The sequence below is a fragment of the Thunnus maccoyii genome, chromosome 9 (assembly GCF_910596095.1).
Source record: "Thunnus maccoyii chromosome 9, fThuMac1.1, whole genome shotgun sequence".
NCBI lineage: Eukaryota > Metazoa > Chordata > Actinopteri > Scombriformes > Scombridae > Thunnus > Thunnus maccoyii.
In genome coordinates this window covers 21818067-21837458 of record NC_056541.1, presented here as the reverse complement: position 1 = coordinate 21837458, position 19392 = coordinate 21818067, and the positions used below count along the sequence as shown (strand labels likewise).

At 41.8% G+C, this 19392-nt stretch overlaps 3 protein-coding genes across 3 annotated transcripts; 2 read left to right on the top strand and 1 right to left on the bottom strand.

Annotated features, from left to right (window-relative positions):
• Positions 1-2559: 2559 nt before the first annotated feature.
• nol6 (nucleolar protein 6 (RNA-associated)) lies at positions 2560-18373 on the bottom strand. Its single transcript, XM_042421563.1, has 26 exons — positions 18242-18373; positions 17123-17338; positions 16906-17022; positions 16629-16808; positions 16307-16475; positions 16059-16193; positions 15733-15896; positions 15495-15615; positions 15305-15363; positions 15092-15193; positions 14891-15006; positions 14409-14586; positions 13860-13982; positions 13311-13459; positions 10064-10139; positions 8855-8995; positions 8548-8665; positions 8046-8200; positions 7684-7847; positions 7358-7510; positions 7134-7231; positions 6844-6968; positions 4562-4651; positions 4236-4436; positions 3099-3200; positions 2560-2946 (listed from the first exon to the last, which is right to left on the bottom strand). The coding sequence occupies exons 1-26, from the start codon at positions 18266-18268 to the stop codon at positions 2797-2799; spliced, it is 3429 nt and encodes a 1142-aa protein (XP_042277497.1). The 5' UTR covers positions 18269-18373; the 3' UTR covers positions 2560-2796.
• Positions 5910-6835, top strand: LOC121904055 (cocaine- and amphetamine-regulated transcript protein-like). The gene is made up of 3 exons (XM_042421565.1): positions 5910-6071; positions 6236-6319; positions 6500-6835. The coding sequence occupies exons 1-3, from the start codon at positions 5925-5927 to the stop codon at positions 6605-6607; spliced, it is 339 nt and encodes a 112-aa protein (XP_042277499.1). The 5' UTR covers positions 5910-5924; the 3' UTR covers positions 6608-6835.
• LOC121904054 (E3 SUMO-protein ligase ZBED1-like) lies at positions 10146-12703 on the top strand. The gene is made up of 2 exons (XM_042421564.1): positions 10146-11848; positions 11949-12703. Exons 1-2 carry the CDS (start codon positions 10352-10354, stop codon positions 12495-12497), a joined length of 2046 nt encoding a protein of 681 aa, XP_042277498.1. The 5' UTR covers positions 10146-10351; the 3' UTR covers positions 12498-12703.
• Positions 18374-19392: the final 1019 nt, after the last annotated feature.

Here is a 19392-nt window from a genome sequence, read left to right as displayed (position 1 = left end):
GTCAGTGATATTTGAAGAACAACAATCCCACATTAAACATCAAGTTCCAGTGTTGGTGGGGTGATGGTAAATTAACTTGGACTATAAATTATCATAACTATTAGGCTAGAATGTGCAACTAACCACTCATAAAAACAGGAATGCAGCAACTGAAATGTTTTGATGCTCAGTTTGATATGTGATATAATACGAAACTTATATTTACCTATAATAATTTAGTGTACTTTTGCAAAGCAAGGGAAGTGCAAGCTCTGTTCTGTAAATATAAGTTGCAGGCTTAATGTACAGAAGGTATTAACACAGATTAAATATCCTAATAATACTTTATTCTCTTTCTTATCTAAGAATCAGGGTTCTGTGTGCTGAAATGGTTTGTTTGGAGTAGTACACCGATCAGCTACAACATTAAAACGACTGACAAGTGAAGTGACAGTGATTATCTCGTTACAGCGGTACCTGTCAAGGGGTGGGCTATATTTGGCAGCAAGTGAACAGTCAGTTCTTGAAGTTGATGTGTCGGAAGTAGGAAAATGGGCAAGCATTAGGAACTGAGCGACTTTGTTAAGGGCCAAATTGTGATGGCTAGACAACTGGGTCTGAGCATCTCCAAAACGGCAGGTCTTGTGGGGTGTTCCAGGTATGCGATGGTCAATACCTACCAAAAGTGGTACAAGGAAGGACAACAGGTGAACCGGCGACAGGGTCATGGGTGCCCAAGGCTCATTGATGCGCATGGGGAACAAAGGTTAGCCCGTCTATTCTGATCCCACAGAAGAGCTACTGTAGCACAAATTGCTGAAAACGCTAATGCTGGTTATGATAGACAGGTGTCAGAACACACAGTGCATCACAGCTTGCTGCGTATGGGGCCGCATAGCCAGAGACTGGTCACAGTGCTTTTGCTGATCCCTGTCCACCACCAAAAGTGCCTACAATGGGCACGTGAGCATCAGAACTGGACCATGAAGAAATGGAAGAAGGTGGCCTGGTCTGATGAATCATGTTTTCTTTTACATCATGTTGACAGCCAGGTGCATGTCTACCTGGGGAAGAGATGCAGGGTGCACTATGGGAAGAAGGCAAACTGGCAGAGGCAGCGTGATGCTCCGGGCAATGTTCTGCTGGTAAACCTTGGCTCCTGGCATTCATGTGGATGTTATTTTGACACGTACCACCTACCTAAACATTTGCGGACCAAGTACACCCCTTCATGGCAGCGGCGTTCCCTGATGGCAGGGGCCTCTTTCAGCAGGATGATGTACCCTGCCAATGTGTTGGCAGGGTACATCATCCTGAGAGTTCAATGTGTTGCCTTGGCATCCAAATTCCCCAAATGTCAATCCGACTGAGCATCTGTGGGATGTGCTGGAAAAACAAGTCCTATCTATGGAGGCCCCACCTCGCAATTAATGGGACTTAAGGGATCTGCTGTTAATGTCTTGGTGCCAGACACCAGAGGACACCTTCAGAGGTCTTGTGGAATCCATGCCTCGACAGGTCAGAGCTGTTTTGGCGGCTTGAGGGGGACTTACACAATAATACGCAGGTGGTTTTAATGTTGTGGCTGATTGGTGTATACCCCTTCTTTGTGATAATTATGGAGGTGACAGAAAAGCTTAATGTCTTGACCCTCTTCATCGGCTGAAATCTATTTGATTAGATTTACACTTGGCAAGTTTGAACTAGACGTGCTACACAGCGATGCTTACATAATTGTGTGCTTTACCAAGTGTCAAGTGTTTTCTTTCTGCAGTCATCACAAGGGGCTATAAGAGCAAGTTATGATCCGTTGGGTCATGTTGCTGTGATTTATGATTATTATCATGCTTTGACAACTCAAAGCTGTGGTTCATCTAAGCTTCATTTAGAGTTTTCCCTAGAAATGAGAATATGCGAGACAAGCCCTTTACATGAAATTTTTAGAAGCAACAGCAAGTTGCAACTATATTCAGTCAATTGACGTCTCTGATTGATGATCACCTCCCTGTACTTTCAGTATAACTGACAGTTCTGTGTTATGCTGCATTAAATCTGGGCATCAACATCAACGAACAGTCATGGCAACCTCAGTGTCCAGCCTGGTTGGATTTTTCAGTGTTTAACAACTATGCAAAACGGTAACGTAGAACTGCAACTAACTTATTTTTTAGCATGAATTAATCTGCTTCTCATCTTCTTGATTAATTGTTTGGTCTATAAAATATCAGAATGATACTGTCACAAGCTGAGGTGTGTTCAAATTGTTTTGGGTGACCCAACAGTTGAAAACCCCAAAATAATAAGAAACAAAGGAGTAGGAACAAGTGAATTTGTCATTTGTTTGAAAATGTATTATTCATAAAAGTTGTTGGTTTATTTTTCTGTCAATCAATTTGACGATTAATTGACCAATAGCTTCAGCTCTACTACACTCACAGTGACTGGTATTCTTGGCAACCGATAAACACACAGATTACATATCTGTACTCCTATCTACGAATGGTTTCCTTTTCACATTTTCATCCACTGATAGACTGGTTGATAAACTGATGATAAACAGGAAGGCACAGGAGTCAAATATAAATCAAAACAGTAATGTGTTTATTAGACTTGGTACAGCATTACCAAACAAACACATAACATTGTTAACAAGATGTTCAAAATTCATGTTTCCATTGTTCTGACAGAAAAAGAAAAGTCAGACAGAAACAAAAACAAACAACACAAAAGGTATAAGTATACCTTCTCTAGTGGAAATGTCAAATGATAAAATATAATGTATTTTGAAAGAGGTATGTGTGTACACATCTGTGTTGACTAAAACAACCATCTTTCAGTCCTGGCCTCCAAAGATTTGACCAAACCCTTTCCAATGATCCGGAAGTCCTCCAGTATTGCTTCAACGTTGGGAACAGTTCTTGCTTCATCCCCAGTCACCTCCACATTCCGCGCAGACACCTGAGACGTCTGTATGATGAGGGAAGCATAACACAGCATGTCAGTGTGGTGGTGTGTGGGTGAAATGACAAAGAGGAAAATAAGTAGACACACGATAAAAGGTTTAAAACAAAGCAAGCTGTTGGCTTGTAGATAGAGGACATGATTGACTTAGGTCTTACCTTGAAGGGCGCTGGGGTGAAGGCCTTTGGCTTCCATAAAACTGCGATCACTGTTCCACCATAGGGGTCACAGAAGAAGAGGGCCAGATCACCAAATACATCCTGAAAATAAATTTAGTTAGCTGATGGAGTAGAAGTTCACAACACAAAGTAACAGAATCAATTTTTGTTTAGGTCTACAAGACCAAAAGTCAAAGTCGTTAAATTAGGTATGGCTTCAGTGGCAACTTTTCTGATTTTAAAAAGGACTGGCTCAGAAAGCTGCATCAGGTGGTTAAGTTCATTTCCTCAGACAGTTGTCACATTTGACAGCTTGTGAAATGAAGTATTTGGAAATGGGAAAGATGAGCTGTTATGTTTGTTTTGAGTTTGGTCTGGAGAATATGGGGCCTTTCTTGCCTTTCTGATGATTTTAGATATTTCAAAAGATAAAGATAATAGATTACAGGGTGAATAAAGCAAAAAATGTCCAAATACTTAAGAATGGCACTGTATGTGCTTATTGGAATTGAAAATCTTACAAATAAAAATTGTGCTCAGTAATTAGCTCTTGATCATCCTTTTCAGCCCATAACGGCAAGGTGTGGTTTTTTGTTTATAAAGCGCAAGGAACAGCATAGTGTAGCCCTAATCCTCTCACTGTATCAACAGGAGAGACAGAGGGAGTGAGAAGATAGGCAAAGAGAGGTCCCACGATTACAAGTCAGGACACTGATTGAGAGACATCCTTAAATGTGTTATGATGAGTGAGAGTGGTATGGACAGGGAAAAGAACACGGACAGTATAAAGTTAACTCCTTAAGTAGAAAAGGACGAAGAAAGAAAACATTTCTTCGATCTTCGATCTTTCTTCATAAAAAGAAATCTGGCTTGGATTTTGGTGCTTTGTCTTCCACAGAACAATGTAAGTACAGCCGAGATTTTCTTAGTATTTTCTCTCCTCTGTGGTTCATTTTATTGTCAGGAAGCTGCTGGACGTCATGTAGAATATACTTCTGGTCTGAGACCAGACCACCTGAGACCTGCATGTGCAAATCCTGCTACACTGCTTTGCCGACATCGTGTGTCCACAAGGCACGTTCTTAACGCCACACCTCCATTTAAATATGACCTTTGTTCCTGACATATAGGACTCACTCTGAGCTCTGCCAGATAGAGGGACACAGGGTTGTAGTCGATGACAGGCAGGGCCCCTCCAGACGGCACCACACTGCCAGTCATGACACCCCTGCTGAAGGTGACGGCGGGCGGGTCCACCGCCTGGCTTAACAGGGGAACCTGCTTGGGGTTCAGGTGGATCAACACATCGTAGGCATCCAGAGGAGGACGCATGACCACCTGCACAAACACAGACAACTCCATCACAATCTTCAAACAACAAACAGATTTATTCAATTAATGGGTGATTATGAAGGCGATGGAGTGGTGAGTAAACAAGAGCTTTCAAATGCTTTTTTACCAACCCTGACATCTTGTATCTGGGCACCGTCCATCAGCTGATGTTCCAGCACCTTAAGACTCTCTGCCGCCACCATCACCACACGTTGCAGCATCTTAAGACGTACGCAAAACATACATAACATTTGATAGCAGAACACATAAGCTTTGGTATTACTAAAATTGCTCTGAAAATAGAGGAGCCGCCTACTCACTGTATTTGTTTTAGCTTGTCAACACTGAAACAAGTTTTGCTCGCTGTAATCATTCCTCCTGTTCTCCTTCAAATGTGCTTACAATTTAAGTGAAGGGGAACAAAATCCAGAGCCCTTGTTTTGAGCAAAAATTTATCTGAAGAAAATATGAAGCTTCAGTGGTCTGAGTTAGTCAAATAAAGTGTATTTCTTCCAAAGTTACAGTCTTTTTAGTAAAAAATTCCCTCTTTGTGTCTTTGATGGACAGTGTTTTCCTGGAATGATCATAACACAATGAGGGAATTTTGCACCAAAAAGACCAACTTTGAAAGATTGACTTGGCTTTAATCATTTGGACTCATTAGGCTTAAACCTCATATTAGCTTCAAATAAACTTACAACTGTACAGAAGACGGGCTGTACATTGAAAGTGCATTATGAAGGGATTTCTTAATGAACAGGAGGAATGATTACAGCAATAAGAACACGTGTCAGTGTTCATTTGGGCACCTGACTATTCTTTTAGGACAGATTTGGAAAACAAACAAACTGTGAACCTATCCTTTAAATGGTTAAAATGACTGTTAATGATGGATACTCTTTCTTTCAAGTACAATAGCTGTCTGTTTTTTGGCTACTACTAGACAGGTGGACCAGATTATACCCCTTGATCATACATCAGGAAAATGCAGTCAGTTATCATGATGTGCACGCAACTGAAATCATGGAAATGTAGGCATTTTTGTTGACACAGAGCATCTAATGTATACAGAAAGACGCTCATTCAAATATTAATTTGTTAACGGATTCACCCCATCATAATCTGCTCCCTAGTGGTCGTTCAGAGGCATTGACACAACTACAAACAACACACTGGACCACCTTGTCTATGCCTATGATGTTTTCAAACGTGTTTTCATTCTTTGCAGGCTGTGAGGGTGGACATATGAATTCAACGAGAGACTTATATATGCTCTCCAAGTAATGAGATGAAGTAAAATGTAGTTAAATGTTGTAATTAGGCATTATGAATTAAGCCCACGGTGACGTCTCTACCAGGACGTCACACAGCACAGAGTTCCTGCCCTCTGCCACCATTATAAAGGAGGATGCTGGGGGAGGCTCAGTGTTAATGTTGGGCTTCTAGGGGAAGTGAGGTGGAGCATAGGAAGCTTATTTGGGTCAGCTACGCACCATGGGAAGCTGGTGTGTGTACCTTTTCTGTACACTGCTGTGTGCCGCTGGAAGTTTTTACAGCTATGGTCTCATCCAAAATGAGGAATACAAAGCTAAATATTTAACTTATTTTTCTACGACAGAGGACAGCAATGAAAAGCAGCTGGTGAGCATCACCCAAAAACATTGGTAACGCTTTTAGGTTAAGTTTTGAAGTTTGTTGTTATACGTATCCATGTAAACATTCTTATCAGAGATGTTCAGAATGTTCTTTGTTATTTGGTATTTTTATGCTTGTATAAGTAATAGAGAACATTTCTATATTTCCAGATCAATGATTTACACCAGGTTTTGGAGAGACTTCAGAACAATCAATTCTCAGCTCTCCGAAAAAAGCATGGCTATCTGCCTATGGTATGTGATACAACATGTCAGTCCATCTGGAAATATCATAATATATATATAATAAAATCAGTCTAGTCAATGTGTTTAAAGCGATACGTTTAATATCTTTCCAAGGACATTTACCGTTCGCATATGAAAAGTAAGTTATTGATCAATATCATGCTTTAAAACAGTTTAATGTTCTTCCAGTGTGATCCGGGGGATCAGTGTGCGCTGAGGAAAGGCTCCAGGATCGGGAAACTGTGTGACTGCTCTCTGCCAAGAACATGCAACTCTTTTCTACATCGTTGTTTATGATTCTCTTTGTCTATTTATATGTCTAACAACAAATAAGAAGTATGACGCAGTAAAAACGACTTATAAGCCTGTAATCTAGTTTGATGATGATGTTTTTGAAGTTCTCACATTTTCCATTTCGTATTTTTTTCCTGCTTACTGAAAAACTGTAATATTCAATAATTTTACAATTCAAGTACTAAACTATTAAATGTTTTGTTACGTGCGTTGGTGTACTTGTGTATTTGTCTACTGACCTGTACACTAGGGGCTCGCTTGGTCCACATAGACAGTTTTTTGTCTTTAGGCGTAGCGATAAACATGACAGGCAGACCCTCCCTGGAGGCCATGAAGTCATTCTTGATCTCTGTGTAGTCTGGAGCTGCACGTGACAGAGGGGTAAATAACAATCAAACTCGGCGTTGAAACAGGGACGCATACAAGCAGGATGTCAAAGTATGTCAGGGGTGTAAATAGAAAGAGGTCAGGAGGGATTTGTTTTCTGCGACACAGGGGGGGAAAAAGGAATGTGTGTGAGAGTGCTTGCCTGTGAACTGGTTGTTGAGGTTGACTACCAGCGGGTTGTTCCTCCAGTCAAAGGAGGACAGCAGATGAAGGAAACGAAGGAAGCCCACCTGAGGAGAACTGGGGAAGACAGAAATGCATTCACATGACCTACTGAAGGAACAAAAAGGAGGGGAAAGGACTTTATATCCACAAAATAAGACTAATGTGGTGGGCAGATTATTAAAAAGTAGAAGCGGAAGTTACCCAGGAGGAGTAAAGGGTGCAGGCTGCAGGAAGAGCGACGCCACCAGCAGGTCTGCTGTGTCCTCTGTGATGTCTTCACTGAAGAGCTGAGCCCCCAGCCAGCGTTTGGCCAGGCGACACACCGCCCCAAAACACGGGTGCTGCTGCTGGAGCCTACCAACAATAAGATCAAATGTGGCACAGAAGTGAGAAGATGAAGCATGCAGGGGCAAACAAAATGAAAGGAAAGGAAGGACAAGAGTTGAAGAAAGTGGGGGGCGGGGGGGACAAAAACCCTGCTTCCTCACACAAACAAATACAACTTTGTGTCACGGTTTTAATTTTACCCATGCAACGTGCTGGTTAGTAGAGGCCTGTGTATGGTGGCCATCTCCAGGGTCTGAGCCTCCTCGTTGTCCCTTACAACCAGCAGCCCCTCTGCATTCACACTCTCCCTCAGCACCTGGGGCTCACGATGGTAAGCCACCTGGATGCGGAACACCAAGCCATCCTGGATACAAAAGCAAAGGGAAACAAAAACAGCTCAACACTTCCGCTATGAACTTCAATGAAAAAATAACTGTGCCAACAACTTGCCTGGACATGGTATAAACGTATAATTAGATTACAAAAACCTATTTTACATGACCTTTATCCCAGTGAAGTTCACAGACACGTGGGAGACAGGTACACATACTCAAAAATATACCTTCCAGACGTCCAGGTGTGTGGGGCTGGGCCTGCATGTATAATTATGGTGCTTCTTGAGTAATTCTCCCAGGCGGATGTGGAAGGCAGCTCGGATGTGGCGGATGGCGAGGCGGTCGTGAGGCCACTTTCCACTCCCCTCCATGTGACAGATCACTGCAAGAGTGGGTTATCAGTACAGTTATATACAACCTGAGGGTTTGTATAACTAAATGTCTGTGGTAATTTTCCTGCTTTGAATATATGGGTTGTAATTCAGTTATTTGTGTTGGCTAGTCATTACAGATTGGGAAATAAAAATTACAAGGAAACAGTGAGCCCACATGTAGCTGCACGAGGGAAAGGGGAATCAAGTGAGGTTATATATCAGTGAGAGGTAAATATCCATACATACAACACTCTCTAATGCAGACAGTGCAGAAATTTATTCAGGCTAGATGAAGTTTTTACCAGATTAAATAACAGTGAACAACTTCTCGGTCACAGGTGGATGAAGCACTAACCTGTGATGGGGGTGATGTAAGCAGGGCAGGGTTTGCCTTCCTTTGGCACCAATGATCGGCAAGTCTTTTCTCTTTCAAAGAAGGAATAGTCCAGCTTCAGCGGCAGAGGGGGAAAAACCTGCAAAGCAGAGAAATATCAAAATTGTCATAAAGCTGAAATCATCATCCCACAATCTACAATACTCACAGCAAGTAATAACTGAACAAATGTTAACTGGTGTTTTGTTGCAGTTGTGTTTAAAATTATGATAATGTACTTCTCCATATCAACATCAACTACTATCACTACATTAATTAGGGGGTTTACCTGTGTGTATCTGAGTGCAGGATGGGCTCCTTGCACTGATGTGATGGAGAGAGGCAGACCCTCCAGCCTCCAAAGTTTTCTGCTCAGGTCATCATAGGACTGGATCACCAGTAAACTCTCCTCCTCTCCAGTACTAGGAACCTGGAGAACATATGAAACATCAAATACATGCTGATTGTTAATAGCAAAACAGTAACAGTGACACCCCCTTCTGGTGGTTGACATCCTTTTTTGACTGAACAACAAACAATAATATATTACAACAATTCAGGTAATACAGGATCATAAAATAAAATGAATTATGCTACACATTAAATATCTATTACAACAGGAATAAGACACCCCACATAATAAATGGATTAAATAAAAAAAAAAATTAAAATTGTACAAGGTTGAACAAAAGAAATGCACATACAAAAATACTAAACATAAAACTTATTTTTGTTTTCACTGGATGTCATCAACTTTATTTTAAATTCTTTATCTATTAAAAACTAATTAAATTAGTTCTGTACTTCAGCTCAACAGACTAACTACTCAAATCAGACTGTCTGTGGTCGGAGGCGCTGTGGCAAACAACTTCCACATTTTCTGGAATTGTCCCTCTGCGGCTCCATTTTTGGGAAAGTGTCCATTAAGTTCTGGAAGCAGTTTTTAAGATGAAAATTTATTTTAATGTTAAAATCATGTACCTTGGTGATCTAGAGGAGCTTCACGGAGCAAAGCGACATAAATACCTGTTGAGGGCGTTATTGCATGCAATGCAATATAGAGAGAATTACATTTAAACTAAGAACTAAAATTGATGTCTTTGATGAAGGCTTGATTTTGTATAACAGTAATATACTTAATTTAAGGGCATACCTGTCAATTTAGCGCAATTATCTTCCCTTTTTTTTCTTCTTTGCCTCCAAGTGCAGAATTCTTATGGTTTGATATGAATGTGTAAGTAAATGGATAAGTGTGTATGTGTGTATATGTGTATATATATTATATTATATATTTAGTTGTTTAAGAGATGGATCCTCCCCTTGTTGTCGTTGTTTATTGTACTTTATCTATTCATTTTTAAAGTGTGTGTTTCTGTATGGTTGGCACATATGTATCACTTTTGTTTATATGTGTTCTTTAAAAGGGAACCCTAGTAAAAAGTAAATAAATAAATAAATAAATAAATAAATAAATCAAAAGCACAGATTTAGCATTTACCTCACGTCCTACTTTGATGACGTCATCCATCTTCGCCCCCACATACCGCACACTAGACTCGGGGATATCTGCGTGCCTGGTGGAAAATGATAAATTATATTATTTCTTTTTAAGAGGTTGCAGCTTTGATAAAACCATACCTACATGCACGCCACTTCATGTTATGTGGGATATGCTGGTTTTTAAGACCCCAGAGACCCCTATTTGTCATGACAATCGGCGCTAACGTTAGCTACCTTGCTAACAGAAACAACACTCGGCTCAGACATTTATCCAGCTGCAGACAACATGAAACGTACGGGGAGGAGACGGAGCTCTGTGTGGGACTGTTTCGAACAAGTGGGCAACTTTGTCCGCTGCATGAAATGTGACGCCACGCTGAAATACTGCGGCGGAGCCACCAGCTCCATGATGAACCACATGAGCAGGTACCACCCGTCTACTACACCGCTGGACGAAGACGAGAAACCGGTCATCTGCACCGTGCAGTGCATCGAGGAGGAGAGCGCCGTTAGCTCGGACACCATGCAGGCTGCTGTCATGCCAAATATAAGCATTAACACCAACCCTCCTGAGCGAGACTACGGGGAGAGGAAACGCTTAAAGCGAAGCTCAGTTTGGGATATTTTCATCAAAGTGGACGACGAGGTCCACTGCACGATGTGTGACACCAAGCTGAAATACAGGAGCAGCACCACCAGCATGATGTACCACATCAAAAACAAGCACCCGGACACCATGCCTCATGATGGTGTATCACCGGCAACACACGCAGAAGTGACTGAACTCATCTCAAGAATGATAGAGAAGGACATGCTTCCCATCAGCCTGGTTGATGGGGAGGGTTTTCGTGAGCTGCTTGCATACACCGTGCATAATTACAAGATGCCCTCTGCTGGTGATATTACACGCCTTATTGAGGGCCATTTTCACGAGAAAGTGGAGGAGCTTGTAGTACAGCTGGGTAAAGTGGAGAAAGTGGCTCTCACTGCTGACTTCTGGACAGCTCTGCCATTCCAGCGTTACATTACAGTTTCCTGTTCGTTCATAACTGAGGACTGGCAGGGGAGGTCGGCTGTCCTGCAGACTCACAAGCTCTCATCAGACAGCCACACTACTGCAGCCAGCATCACCGAGAGGCTTCTCCACACTGTGGAAACCTGGGGTGTTGCTGGGAGAGTGACAGCGTGTGTTCATAACAACACACAGGATATCTTATCAGCTCATGCATGTGCCCGCGTTAACTGGGACTATGCCACTTGCTTCGCCACGACATTGCAGCTAGCGGTCAATGATGGGCTGAGCGATGATCTAGTCCGCATTATCGTTGCTGCGGGGAAACTAGTCAAGCATTTCAATCACAGCTTGCTGGCAAGTGAAGCCTTGGAGCTGAAACAAGTTCAGATGTGCCTGCCACAGCACAAGCTTGTCCAGTCGAGCAAAGCCAGATGGGACACCATCTGCGATATGTTTGAACGGCTCCTTGAGCAACGGTGGGCTATTAAAGCTGTGCTCTCTGATCGCACAATCACCAACAGACAGGAAGCTCAGACCCTTGAGATTGAAGATGATTGCTGGCAAATAATTGAAAATTTCACGCCTGTGCTGGCAACTCTGAAATGGGCAACAACAGTCATATCTGCTGAAACAGAGGTGTCCATTTCAAACATCTACCCAATCACATTCAGCCTCATTCAGACTCACCTCGTGCCAAAAGAGAATGATGTGGAACAAGTCTCAGAGTTCAAGCTGAAAGTTCAGAAGTCACTTAGAAATAACATGGAGGTAGGCTTAAACTGATCAGTTTGTGCTCGGAGTGAAATATATGAACAATCTGTATCCTCTTAACATGATTCTTAATGTTATATCATTTCACTGTTTGCAGGTTGACTCGAATGACCTCGCCTCCAAACCAGCTCTGATCGCCTCGATGCTGGACCCACGTCACAAACATCTCAGCTTCCTGACACCAACGGGGAGACTGGCTGCAAAGGTTAAACTGCATGAACTGGTTTCAAGATTAGATGTGATAACAACCACTGTGGGCACGAAGGACGAACAGCAGGAGACCCTGGTCACACCTGATATTAGTCAGGTGGCTATGCCCTCACAAATGAAAAGTGACACCAAAAACACCATGATGTTGCTCCTAGGAGACAATTACAGTTCCTCCTATGCCACAGACTCCGAGGCTCAGGTAGATTACTACTTGAGAGACATTGCTCCATCGTTGGATATTAACCCTCTTGACTGGTGGAGGGTAAATGGACCAAGATTTCCCAAACTGGCCACTTTAGCAAGACACTATTTATGTGTACCTGGGGTCTCGCTGCCGTCTTTATTGTCAGAGGCTGGACAAACATTTGCAACGATGCGTACAAGACTGAGCCCAGAGCATGTTGACATGATGATCTTTGTAAACAGAAATCCCTAACTTGCATAACTCTACATGATTGAGTTGTATGCTTACTAACTATACCAATAATATACTAAGGTTACTGTAGAGCAGTGGAGGGAAAAAGGCAGCAGGTTCAAGTTGGGTAGATGACTTCATTAGATTGGATGTTTAAAGACTCAAGGAAGGGATAATGGGACAATGGCAATGCTATTAAAACAGCAGGTGATCTCCTATTGTTGAAATATTGTATCTGTTGTTGCTTAAAATGTCAAAAACTTAAAATGTCTCCCCTCAACAGGTGCTACCAACATGCCCATAACTGCACATACTACAACTCACACACTATAACTCAGTTTATTTCCCCAACTTTGTATCATAACCTCACCTGACTCAATGACTGACACTCCTGGCTTGAAGCAGTGGGCAGTGAGTCAATGTTAAAATTATGCTAACGATATATGTGATAACAGATCCTTGGCATTCAACATCAAACACCAGGCATACACAAGCATCCTTGTGGAGGCTGCCAACAGTGTATCTAAGCTCCAGTCTCCCATATGCCTCATTTACATCATCACACTAATTATGAGTTGTACGTGGAGGTTTTGTGCATACATTTAGAGAGAAAGATTTTGATTTCTTTTAAAAGTCTAAAAACTTAGAAAAAACAATTAAGAAAAATAACTGATTTTCCCTCTGTTACTATGATAGCATTGAATATTTGTACTATTAATACAGGTAGAAACTCTGTCTGAACAAACGGTTAACATTGCCAGACTAACCACTGTATAATTACCAGTATTGTATGCATGCTCTGTCTCTGTATAGTGTGCCCAGATAAATACATACAGCTGTAGCAGGTGTGTGATGATCTGTCTGGGGACCAGCTGTTTCTGGCACATGCTCTCTCCATCCCACAGCACGGCCTCAGTGATGGAACCGTCCTGGAAACGACGCAGCTCAGAGCGAGAGCCCCACAGCTGACGAAACTCAGCTGCCTAACAGAAGAACACCACCATTGTTCATAATGAATCGCTGCACAAACATTGTTAACACATAACCGATTGAGGAACAAGGAGTACAAAGTCAATACTGTCATGTGGACGGTTTGTCTCTTGCATTCTATAAGAAAAGCTTGAATGAATGTGAGTTGAGTCCAGAAGTGCCAGATTTGGTTGGATTATTACAACAGTTTTACATCCTTAAAAACAGGTTTACACACAGTAGTCAAAAATACAATACTATATACAGTACACAGAGCAATTCTATTGATATTAATAAAGTATAATGTTTAAGTGTATTCTTGCATTGAGTAGACACTTGTACAAATGTTTTCCTGCTTATCACACTTGTATAGAGCAAAGTGAAATGACCTTGATGTTTGAGACAGGATGTTACCTTGGGGCTGTCTGCAGGTGGCCCTCTTTCCAGAACAGAGGCTGCCAGCTCCGGCCTTAGCAGCAAACCAAAGGAGAGAGGAGGTTGGGCTTTGTGCTTCGGGGCTTCGCTCTCTACGGACCACTGTGATGAAACAAACAAATAAGTTAATGTTTTGTTAAGTGAAAAACATTTTCGGTAACAGTATTAGTGCTGTTTCAATCAGGACATAGTTAATAGCAGCTTACACTAATAACACCCTTTTCACCTTTTCCTATTTTGACTTGTCAAAGCAGGAAAAGCAGAGGTGTAATTAATAACATTAACAATGGCTCCATGCCAAGGACTGTCCCGGTAGGCAATTTCAGTGAGTGAGAAATAGAATGTAGTCATTATTTCATTAATATATCATTAATATCATTAATTCCACCTGTCCTTTTCTTTCCCTGACAAGTCAATGTCTGCTATGAAAAGGATCTTTTATGAAACTGGAATATCAGTGTCCACTTTCTGCCAGTTGACTGAGCCAGACATGGATGAATGTAACCCATGAATAGAAATCACACCCACCTCAGGATCAGGAGAGAGGGAGTGGGTGAGGAGGCTGATCCTTTGGCCCAGTCCTCGCTGTAGCAGTGACAGAATAAAAGGGAGAGCGGTGTGGACATAGTTTCCACTGTGGTTCATCAGCTCACTGAGGAGATTCAGTTTCTTACAGCTGTATTGAAGCTTTGCCGGCTCACACAACCTGAGTAGGAGATGAAGAGCAAAAAACTGAATAGATAGCAGCATGAAGATAGGACAGTCAAACCGAATGTTAAACAGTTGTACTCTGAATGGAGAAATAAGTACTGTGGTGTCAAGCAGCAGCAAGACACATTTGCAGTTCCCTTTTTATTCTCTGACACCAAAGGGGCCTGTCTATGACTCTAAGAAATCCTTGTTAGGAAAATGATTTATATTTAGATGGCGGTGGGAGATCTACGATTAAGCTGCCTAGGTAGTTCACAAGCTAGATGCAATCAGGTTTTAGCTGATAAACAGGGCCATACTGGAAGATGTGGTCGCTTGTCCTTATCATGGGTTTGGGGGTCATGAGGAGACTGTGGAACCCGTCCACTGTAGGGTCGTCCCAGAACTGCATTGACACAGACGCCTCATGCTGCAGCTGAGAAATGAATTCAAAACTGTCAGAACACGTTGCATAATCTCACCATTGATCTTGTTTGAACATGTTAATTTACAGCATATACCTGTTTGTAAGTACAAGCTGTCATGTCAGCACACATGTTGAGGTGTCCGGAGGGGTCAATAAACACGACCTGGAAGGCATCGTGAAAGTCTGCAAGTGATGGCTGCAGGAAAAAGAAAGAAAAAAGAAGGGACAATAATGATTAATTTAGCAGGTAAACAAAAGTATGCATAAACCACATTCACAGGATTTAGGTTTAAGCTAGATCACTCACAGCTGTAGAGTCAGGATCTTTGGCTAGGCTAATTCCATTCACCGTCAGGTCTGTAGATGCTGAGAATTAGAACAAAAGATGGATAAGTTGCAAGATACACAAACAAATGACTGTAAGTACAAATACAGTACATGTTCATAATGTAACCCTTTTAATAAATACTGTGCTCTAGTAGATTTTGTTTGCTTACCCAAGAAGTTCAAGCTGTTTCGAAGCAACTGATAGGCTGTCATGGTGTTACTGATTCTGTGAGTGGTCAGCAGGTAAGCCAAGAGCATTGAAGCCAGAAAGCCATTAAAACAACCTGTGCCCTATAAGAAATTGAGAGAGCAATACAGAGGTGAGGTGAGATAACAGTGTAAGACAAGTAATGAATAATCATAATGTTAAAAAAAAAGAGAGATAGTCAGCCATTGAAAGCTTCCTACCTGGTCAAGCTCTCTTTGACGGAGCCAGACTTTGAGTAAAGCCACCCCATCAGGAAAAGCTGAGCACTGAGAGCTGACAGCAGAAAGAAACTGGAGGTGAGCTCTGGGCAGAAGATCCCCCAGAACAGAGCTGTTGTAATGCGGAGTAGGAGGTTCATTGCTCTCTGTGACAGACAAACAAGAGAAGAAATGGGTCTTGATGACAGTTATATTTGAAAACAGTGTGCTCCTGATTATGAAGATGACCATTGTGTGCGAAAACGTGAATGCAGATGATGGTGATGGATAATACTTGAGGAGCTAAACTCATAAATTAACAGTCTTACCAGACTGTGAGGCCTGCAACCCAGTGTACCACTCTGTCCTGATGTTATTCCTCTGGGGGTGGAAACGGCTGGGTTTGAAGAATCCAGGGGGTGGACAGGCATGAACGCGTACGGTGAAGGTGGAGGACTCTTTACCTGAAGGGATGGGACACACATCACAACAGCACAACACATCCTGGCTGTCACACACATAACCCAAAAAAAAAAAACAACTCTTTGACACATTCTGTAAATTAAATGTTAAATACCTGGAGGGGTCAGCAGGAGAACTGGGCGAAGTCGATTCCCATGGAGACAAGAATAGCGCAAGTTTCCGATGTCAGAGGAGGACGTGAGATGCTGAGCCAGGCCTGCCAGGTAGAGAGCCCTTTTCCTGGGATACCTCTGGTTCAGGACATCCTTTGGGTGGAGGATATCCTAATAAAAAGGAAAAATGAGGAGACAGAACTACTGTGAATAACTTCCTGTATTCTCATATAGCATTCAGTACATGACTCTTAACACTTTGCTCTCAAGGCTTCAAGTGATGTTAGTAAAATAAAAAATAAAGAAATGGGGCAGATGACTCACAGCTGGGATTGTGACAGCGAGGTCCACCATGATGCGTGGTTTGGTGCATGTACCCAGAGGATAGCTGCCGATCAGGTCAACAGAAGCGGGAGGTGCCATGTGGAACTTGCCCTTTGGTGTTTTGGGTACCAGGAGGAAAGGGACCTTAACTGCATCACACAGCCATGACAGGTCGCACACCTGAACACAAGGAGTGATTGAGCAGAAACATGTGGTAAAAGTTTCCTGTGTTAAAACTCATGCAGAGCAGAATGGATGGATTAGTGCCACAAAGTACCTCAACTTCTGGGGACTGCGGCACAGTCTGGAGCAGCTTGGTGACCGTCTGAACGAAGGAATCGATTTGTTCTTTCCTGCGTTCACTCAGGGCGACCTCTTTCAGCAGCTCTTCCATCTGTTATCAGCGACAGATTACGAACAATTTTACACAATCCTTCTGATTTCAAAGTCACTCTTCTCTTTCGTGTTTATGTCAGTAAGTCAGAAGGTCTTACCTGCATTTTGAGGAGGCTGCAATGAAACAGGCTCTCCGCCTCTTTCAGCTGGTTTAGCTCTTCTGCTGTAGGAGGTCTGTACAGATCACTTCGGGACAGCTTCACCGGGTGATAGACCACCTCCTCCCCTTCAGCCTCCTCAGGTTTGCTCCTTTTGGCTTTAATGGGAGCTTCATTTTCGTCCTCTTCCTCATGAGAGGAGTCTGGCAGAATCATCTGTACAAAGCACAACATGTCTTAAAGTACTTCTCTAAAGATTTATAACTAGAATGGATATTAAATTGGATATTTAATATTCAATTCTGATGTTTGTTGATGCATTCATGCTTGTAGCAAAGTTCACATTTTTCAAGTCTGTCTTAAAACGACAGTCGGGTGCCCAAATTAACATTGAAACATGTTTTTCTTGCCATAATCATTCCTCCTGTTCATACTGGCTATTAGAAGATCCCTTCATAATGCACTTTCAATGTAGGTGATGGGGGTCCAAAACCAGTCCTCCTTCAGTGCAAAAACGTATTTCAAAGTTTATCTGAAGCTAATATGAAGATTCAGCCGTCCAAATGAGTCAAATCAAGTAGATATCTTTCAACATTACAGTCTTTTTAGTACCATAGTACCTCTTTTTGTTACTATACTTCCACAACGACAGGGAAACACTGTACGAGGAAACACAAAGAGGGAATTTAATGCTAAAAAGACTGTAAATGTGTCAGATATCTACTTGATATGACTAACTCAGACTGCTGAAGCCTCATAAAAGCTTAAGATACATTTTTAAATGCATTTTTGCACAACATGACTGTGTGGAAACACTGTAGATTTTAGCTCCCATCACTTACATTGAAAACACATCTGAATGATCTTTTAATAACCAGTATGGACGGGAGTAATGATCACAGCGAGGGAAACCTCTTTCACTTTTCATATGGGCACCCGACTGTTGTTTTAAGACAGACATGAAGAATTATGAGCCTATCCTTTTATGAAAATTGTTGGCTAAGCATGCAAGCAGCCCTCCATACAACTGAGAGTAACGTTAACTTCTCCGCGTGTTCACCGGCAGATAACGTTAAGTCACCGAGCAGGTGAAGCCATGTTTCATGTCGCCAGTCTTACCTCTGCAGCTGTCTGTTTCTTTTTCATGTCCGATATGCTCGCAATGTGGTGTTTAAACTGATATTGTGGTAGTTTTCATCAACACTGCTTCCTCTTCATTGCACTCACACATGTGCATAGGGGTCAGTTGAACTTGCTACTAAGCAAAATATTTCTCTGATTGGTCTAGAAGGGTCGGTGGTGAACGGTGATTGGGTCGCTGCTCGTCGAGCGTCCTGTCGGCTTCATCAAGATAGGTTGCATGAGCAGACTTGCGTGCTGTACAGCAATGGTTCCCAACCTGAGGTTCGGGACCCCTACAATGGGTCGCAGGATTAATCAAAGAGGTCATGAGACGATAAGACAGGATAGGATACAGAAAAAAAAACATATTTGGGACACAAAATTGTGATTTTTTCAAGCTTATTTTAATATCTGCTTTATGTCTTGTGGATTATTGTGTTTTACCTCCTCAAGCCTCTAAAAGTTATTAAAATAAAACAAAATAAGTCCTGTTTTCTAGAGCAGCAAGTTTAGTCGATTAATCAACTGACACAAGATTAATCAGCAACTATTTTGATAATGAAATAATCTTAGCATATAAAAGTCATTTTATAAGCAAAAATGAAAAAATAAGCTGGTTTCAGCTTCCCAAACTGAATATCTTTGGGTTTTGGACTGTTAGTCACAAAACCAGATGTTTGAAGATGTAACTTTGGACTGTGGGGAACTTTAAGATAAATATTTTTCACTATTTTGTGACATTTTATGGACAAAAAGATTAACCGATGAATCAAGACAATAATCGATAACTAAACTGGTAGACAATGCAACATGTGATGAGGGTCCCAGGTGACTTCGCTTTATTTTAGGGGGTTACAAGCCAAAAGGGTTGGGAACCATTGTACTAGGGCCGCTGGTGTGTCAAGATGTTCACATATTGATGTGTTGAATAATACAACAGACACAACCATGCTGTAAATGAATTGAATTCATTCAAGTTAACGTGTTTTTTTTTAACAAATTAAATATGATCAGAGTTATGTTTTTAAGTGAACTTTTTCAGTCAAAATAGCAGATCTTTGCAGCAGCTGCATATTGTTGGTGTGCATGTATATGAGAATATGACAGCACAGAAAATGAGTTTAACACAGGCTACATACAAACACATA

What these genes read in the sequence shown, in the direction of transcription:
- LOC121904055 (XM_042421565.1), top strand. Translation starts at nt 5,925, where the DNA reads ATGGGAAGCTGGTGTGTGTACCTTTTCTGTACACTGCTGTGTGCCGCT. An exon ending in ACAGCAATGAAAAGCAGCTG is followed by an intron (nt 6,072 to 6,235) that starts GTGAGCATCACC and finishes CTATATTTCCAG; the next exon opens with ATCAATGATTTACACCAGGT. An exon ending in AGCATGGCTATCTGCCTATG is followed by an intron (nt 6,320 to 6,499) that starts GTATGTGATACA and finishes ATGTTCTTCCAG; the next exon opens with TGTGATCCGGGGGATCAGTG.
- LOC121904054 (XM_042421564.1), top strand. Translation starts at nt 10,352, where the DNA reads ATGAAACGTACGGGGAGGAGACGGAGCTCTGTGTGGGACTGTTTCGAA. An exon ending in CACTTAGAAATAACATGGAG is followed by an intron (nt 11,849 to 11,948) that starts GTAGGCTTAAAC and finishes CACTGTTTGCAG; the next exon opens with GTTGACTCGAATGACCTCGC.
- nol6 (XM_042421563.1), bottom strand. Translation starts at nt 18,268, where the DNA reads ATGAAAAAGAAACAGACAGCTGCAGAG. An exon ending in GCAGCCTCCTCAAAATGCAG is followed by an intron (nt 17,023 to 17,122) that starts GTAAGACCTTCT and finishes CGCTGATAACAG; the next exon opens with ATGGAAGAGCTGCTGAAAGA. An exon ending in CCCTCTCTCCTGATCCTGAG is followed by an intron (nt 13,983 to 14,408) that starts GTGGGTGTGATT and finishes GTTTCATCACAG; the next exon opens with TGGTCCGTAGAGAGCGAAGC.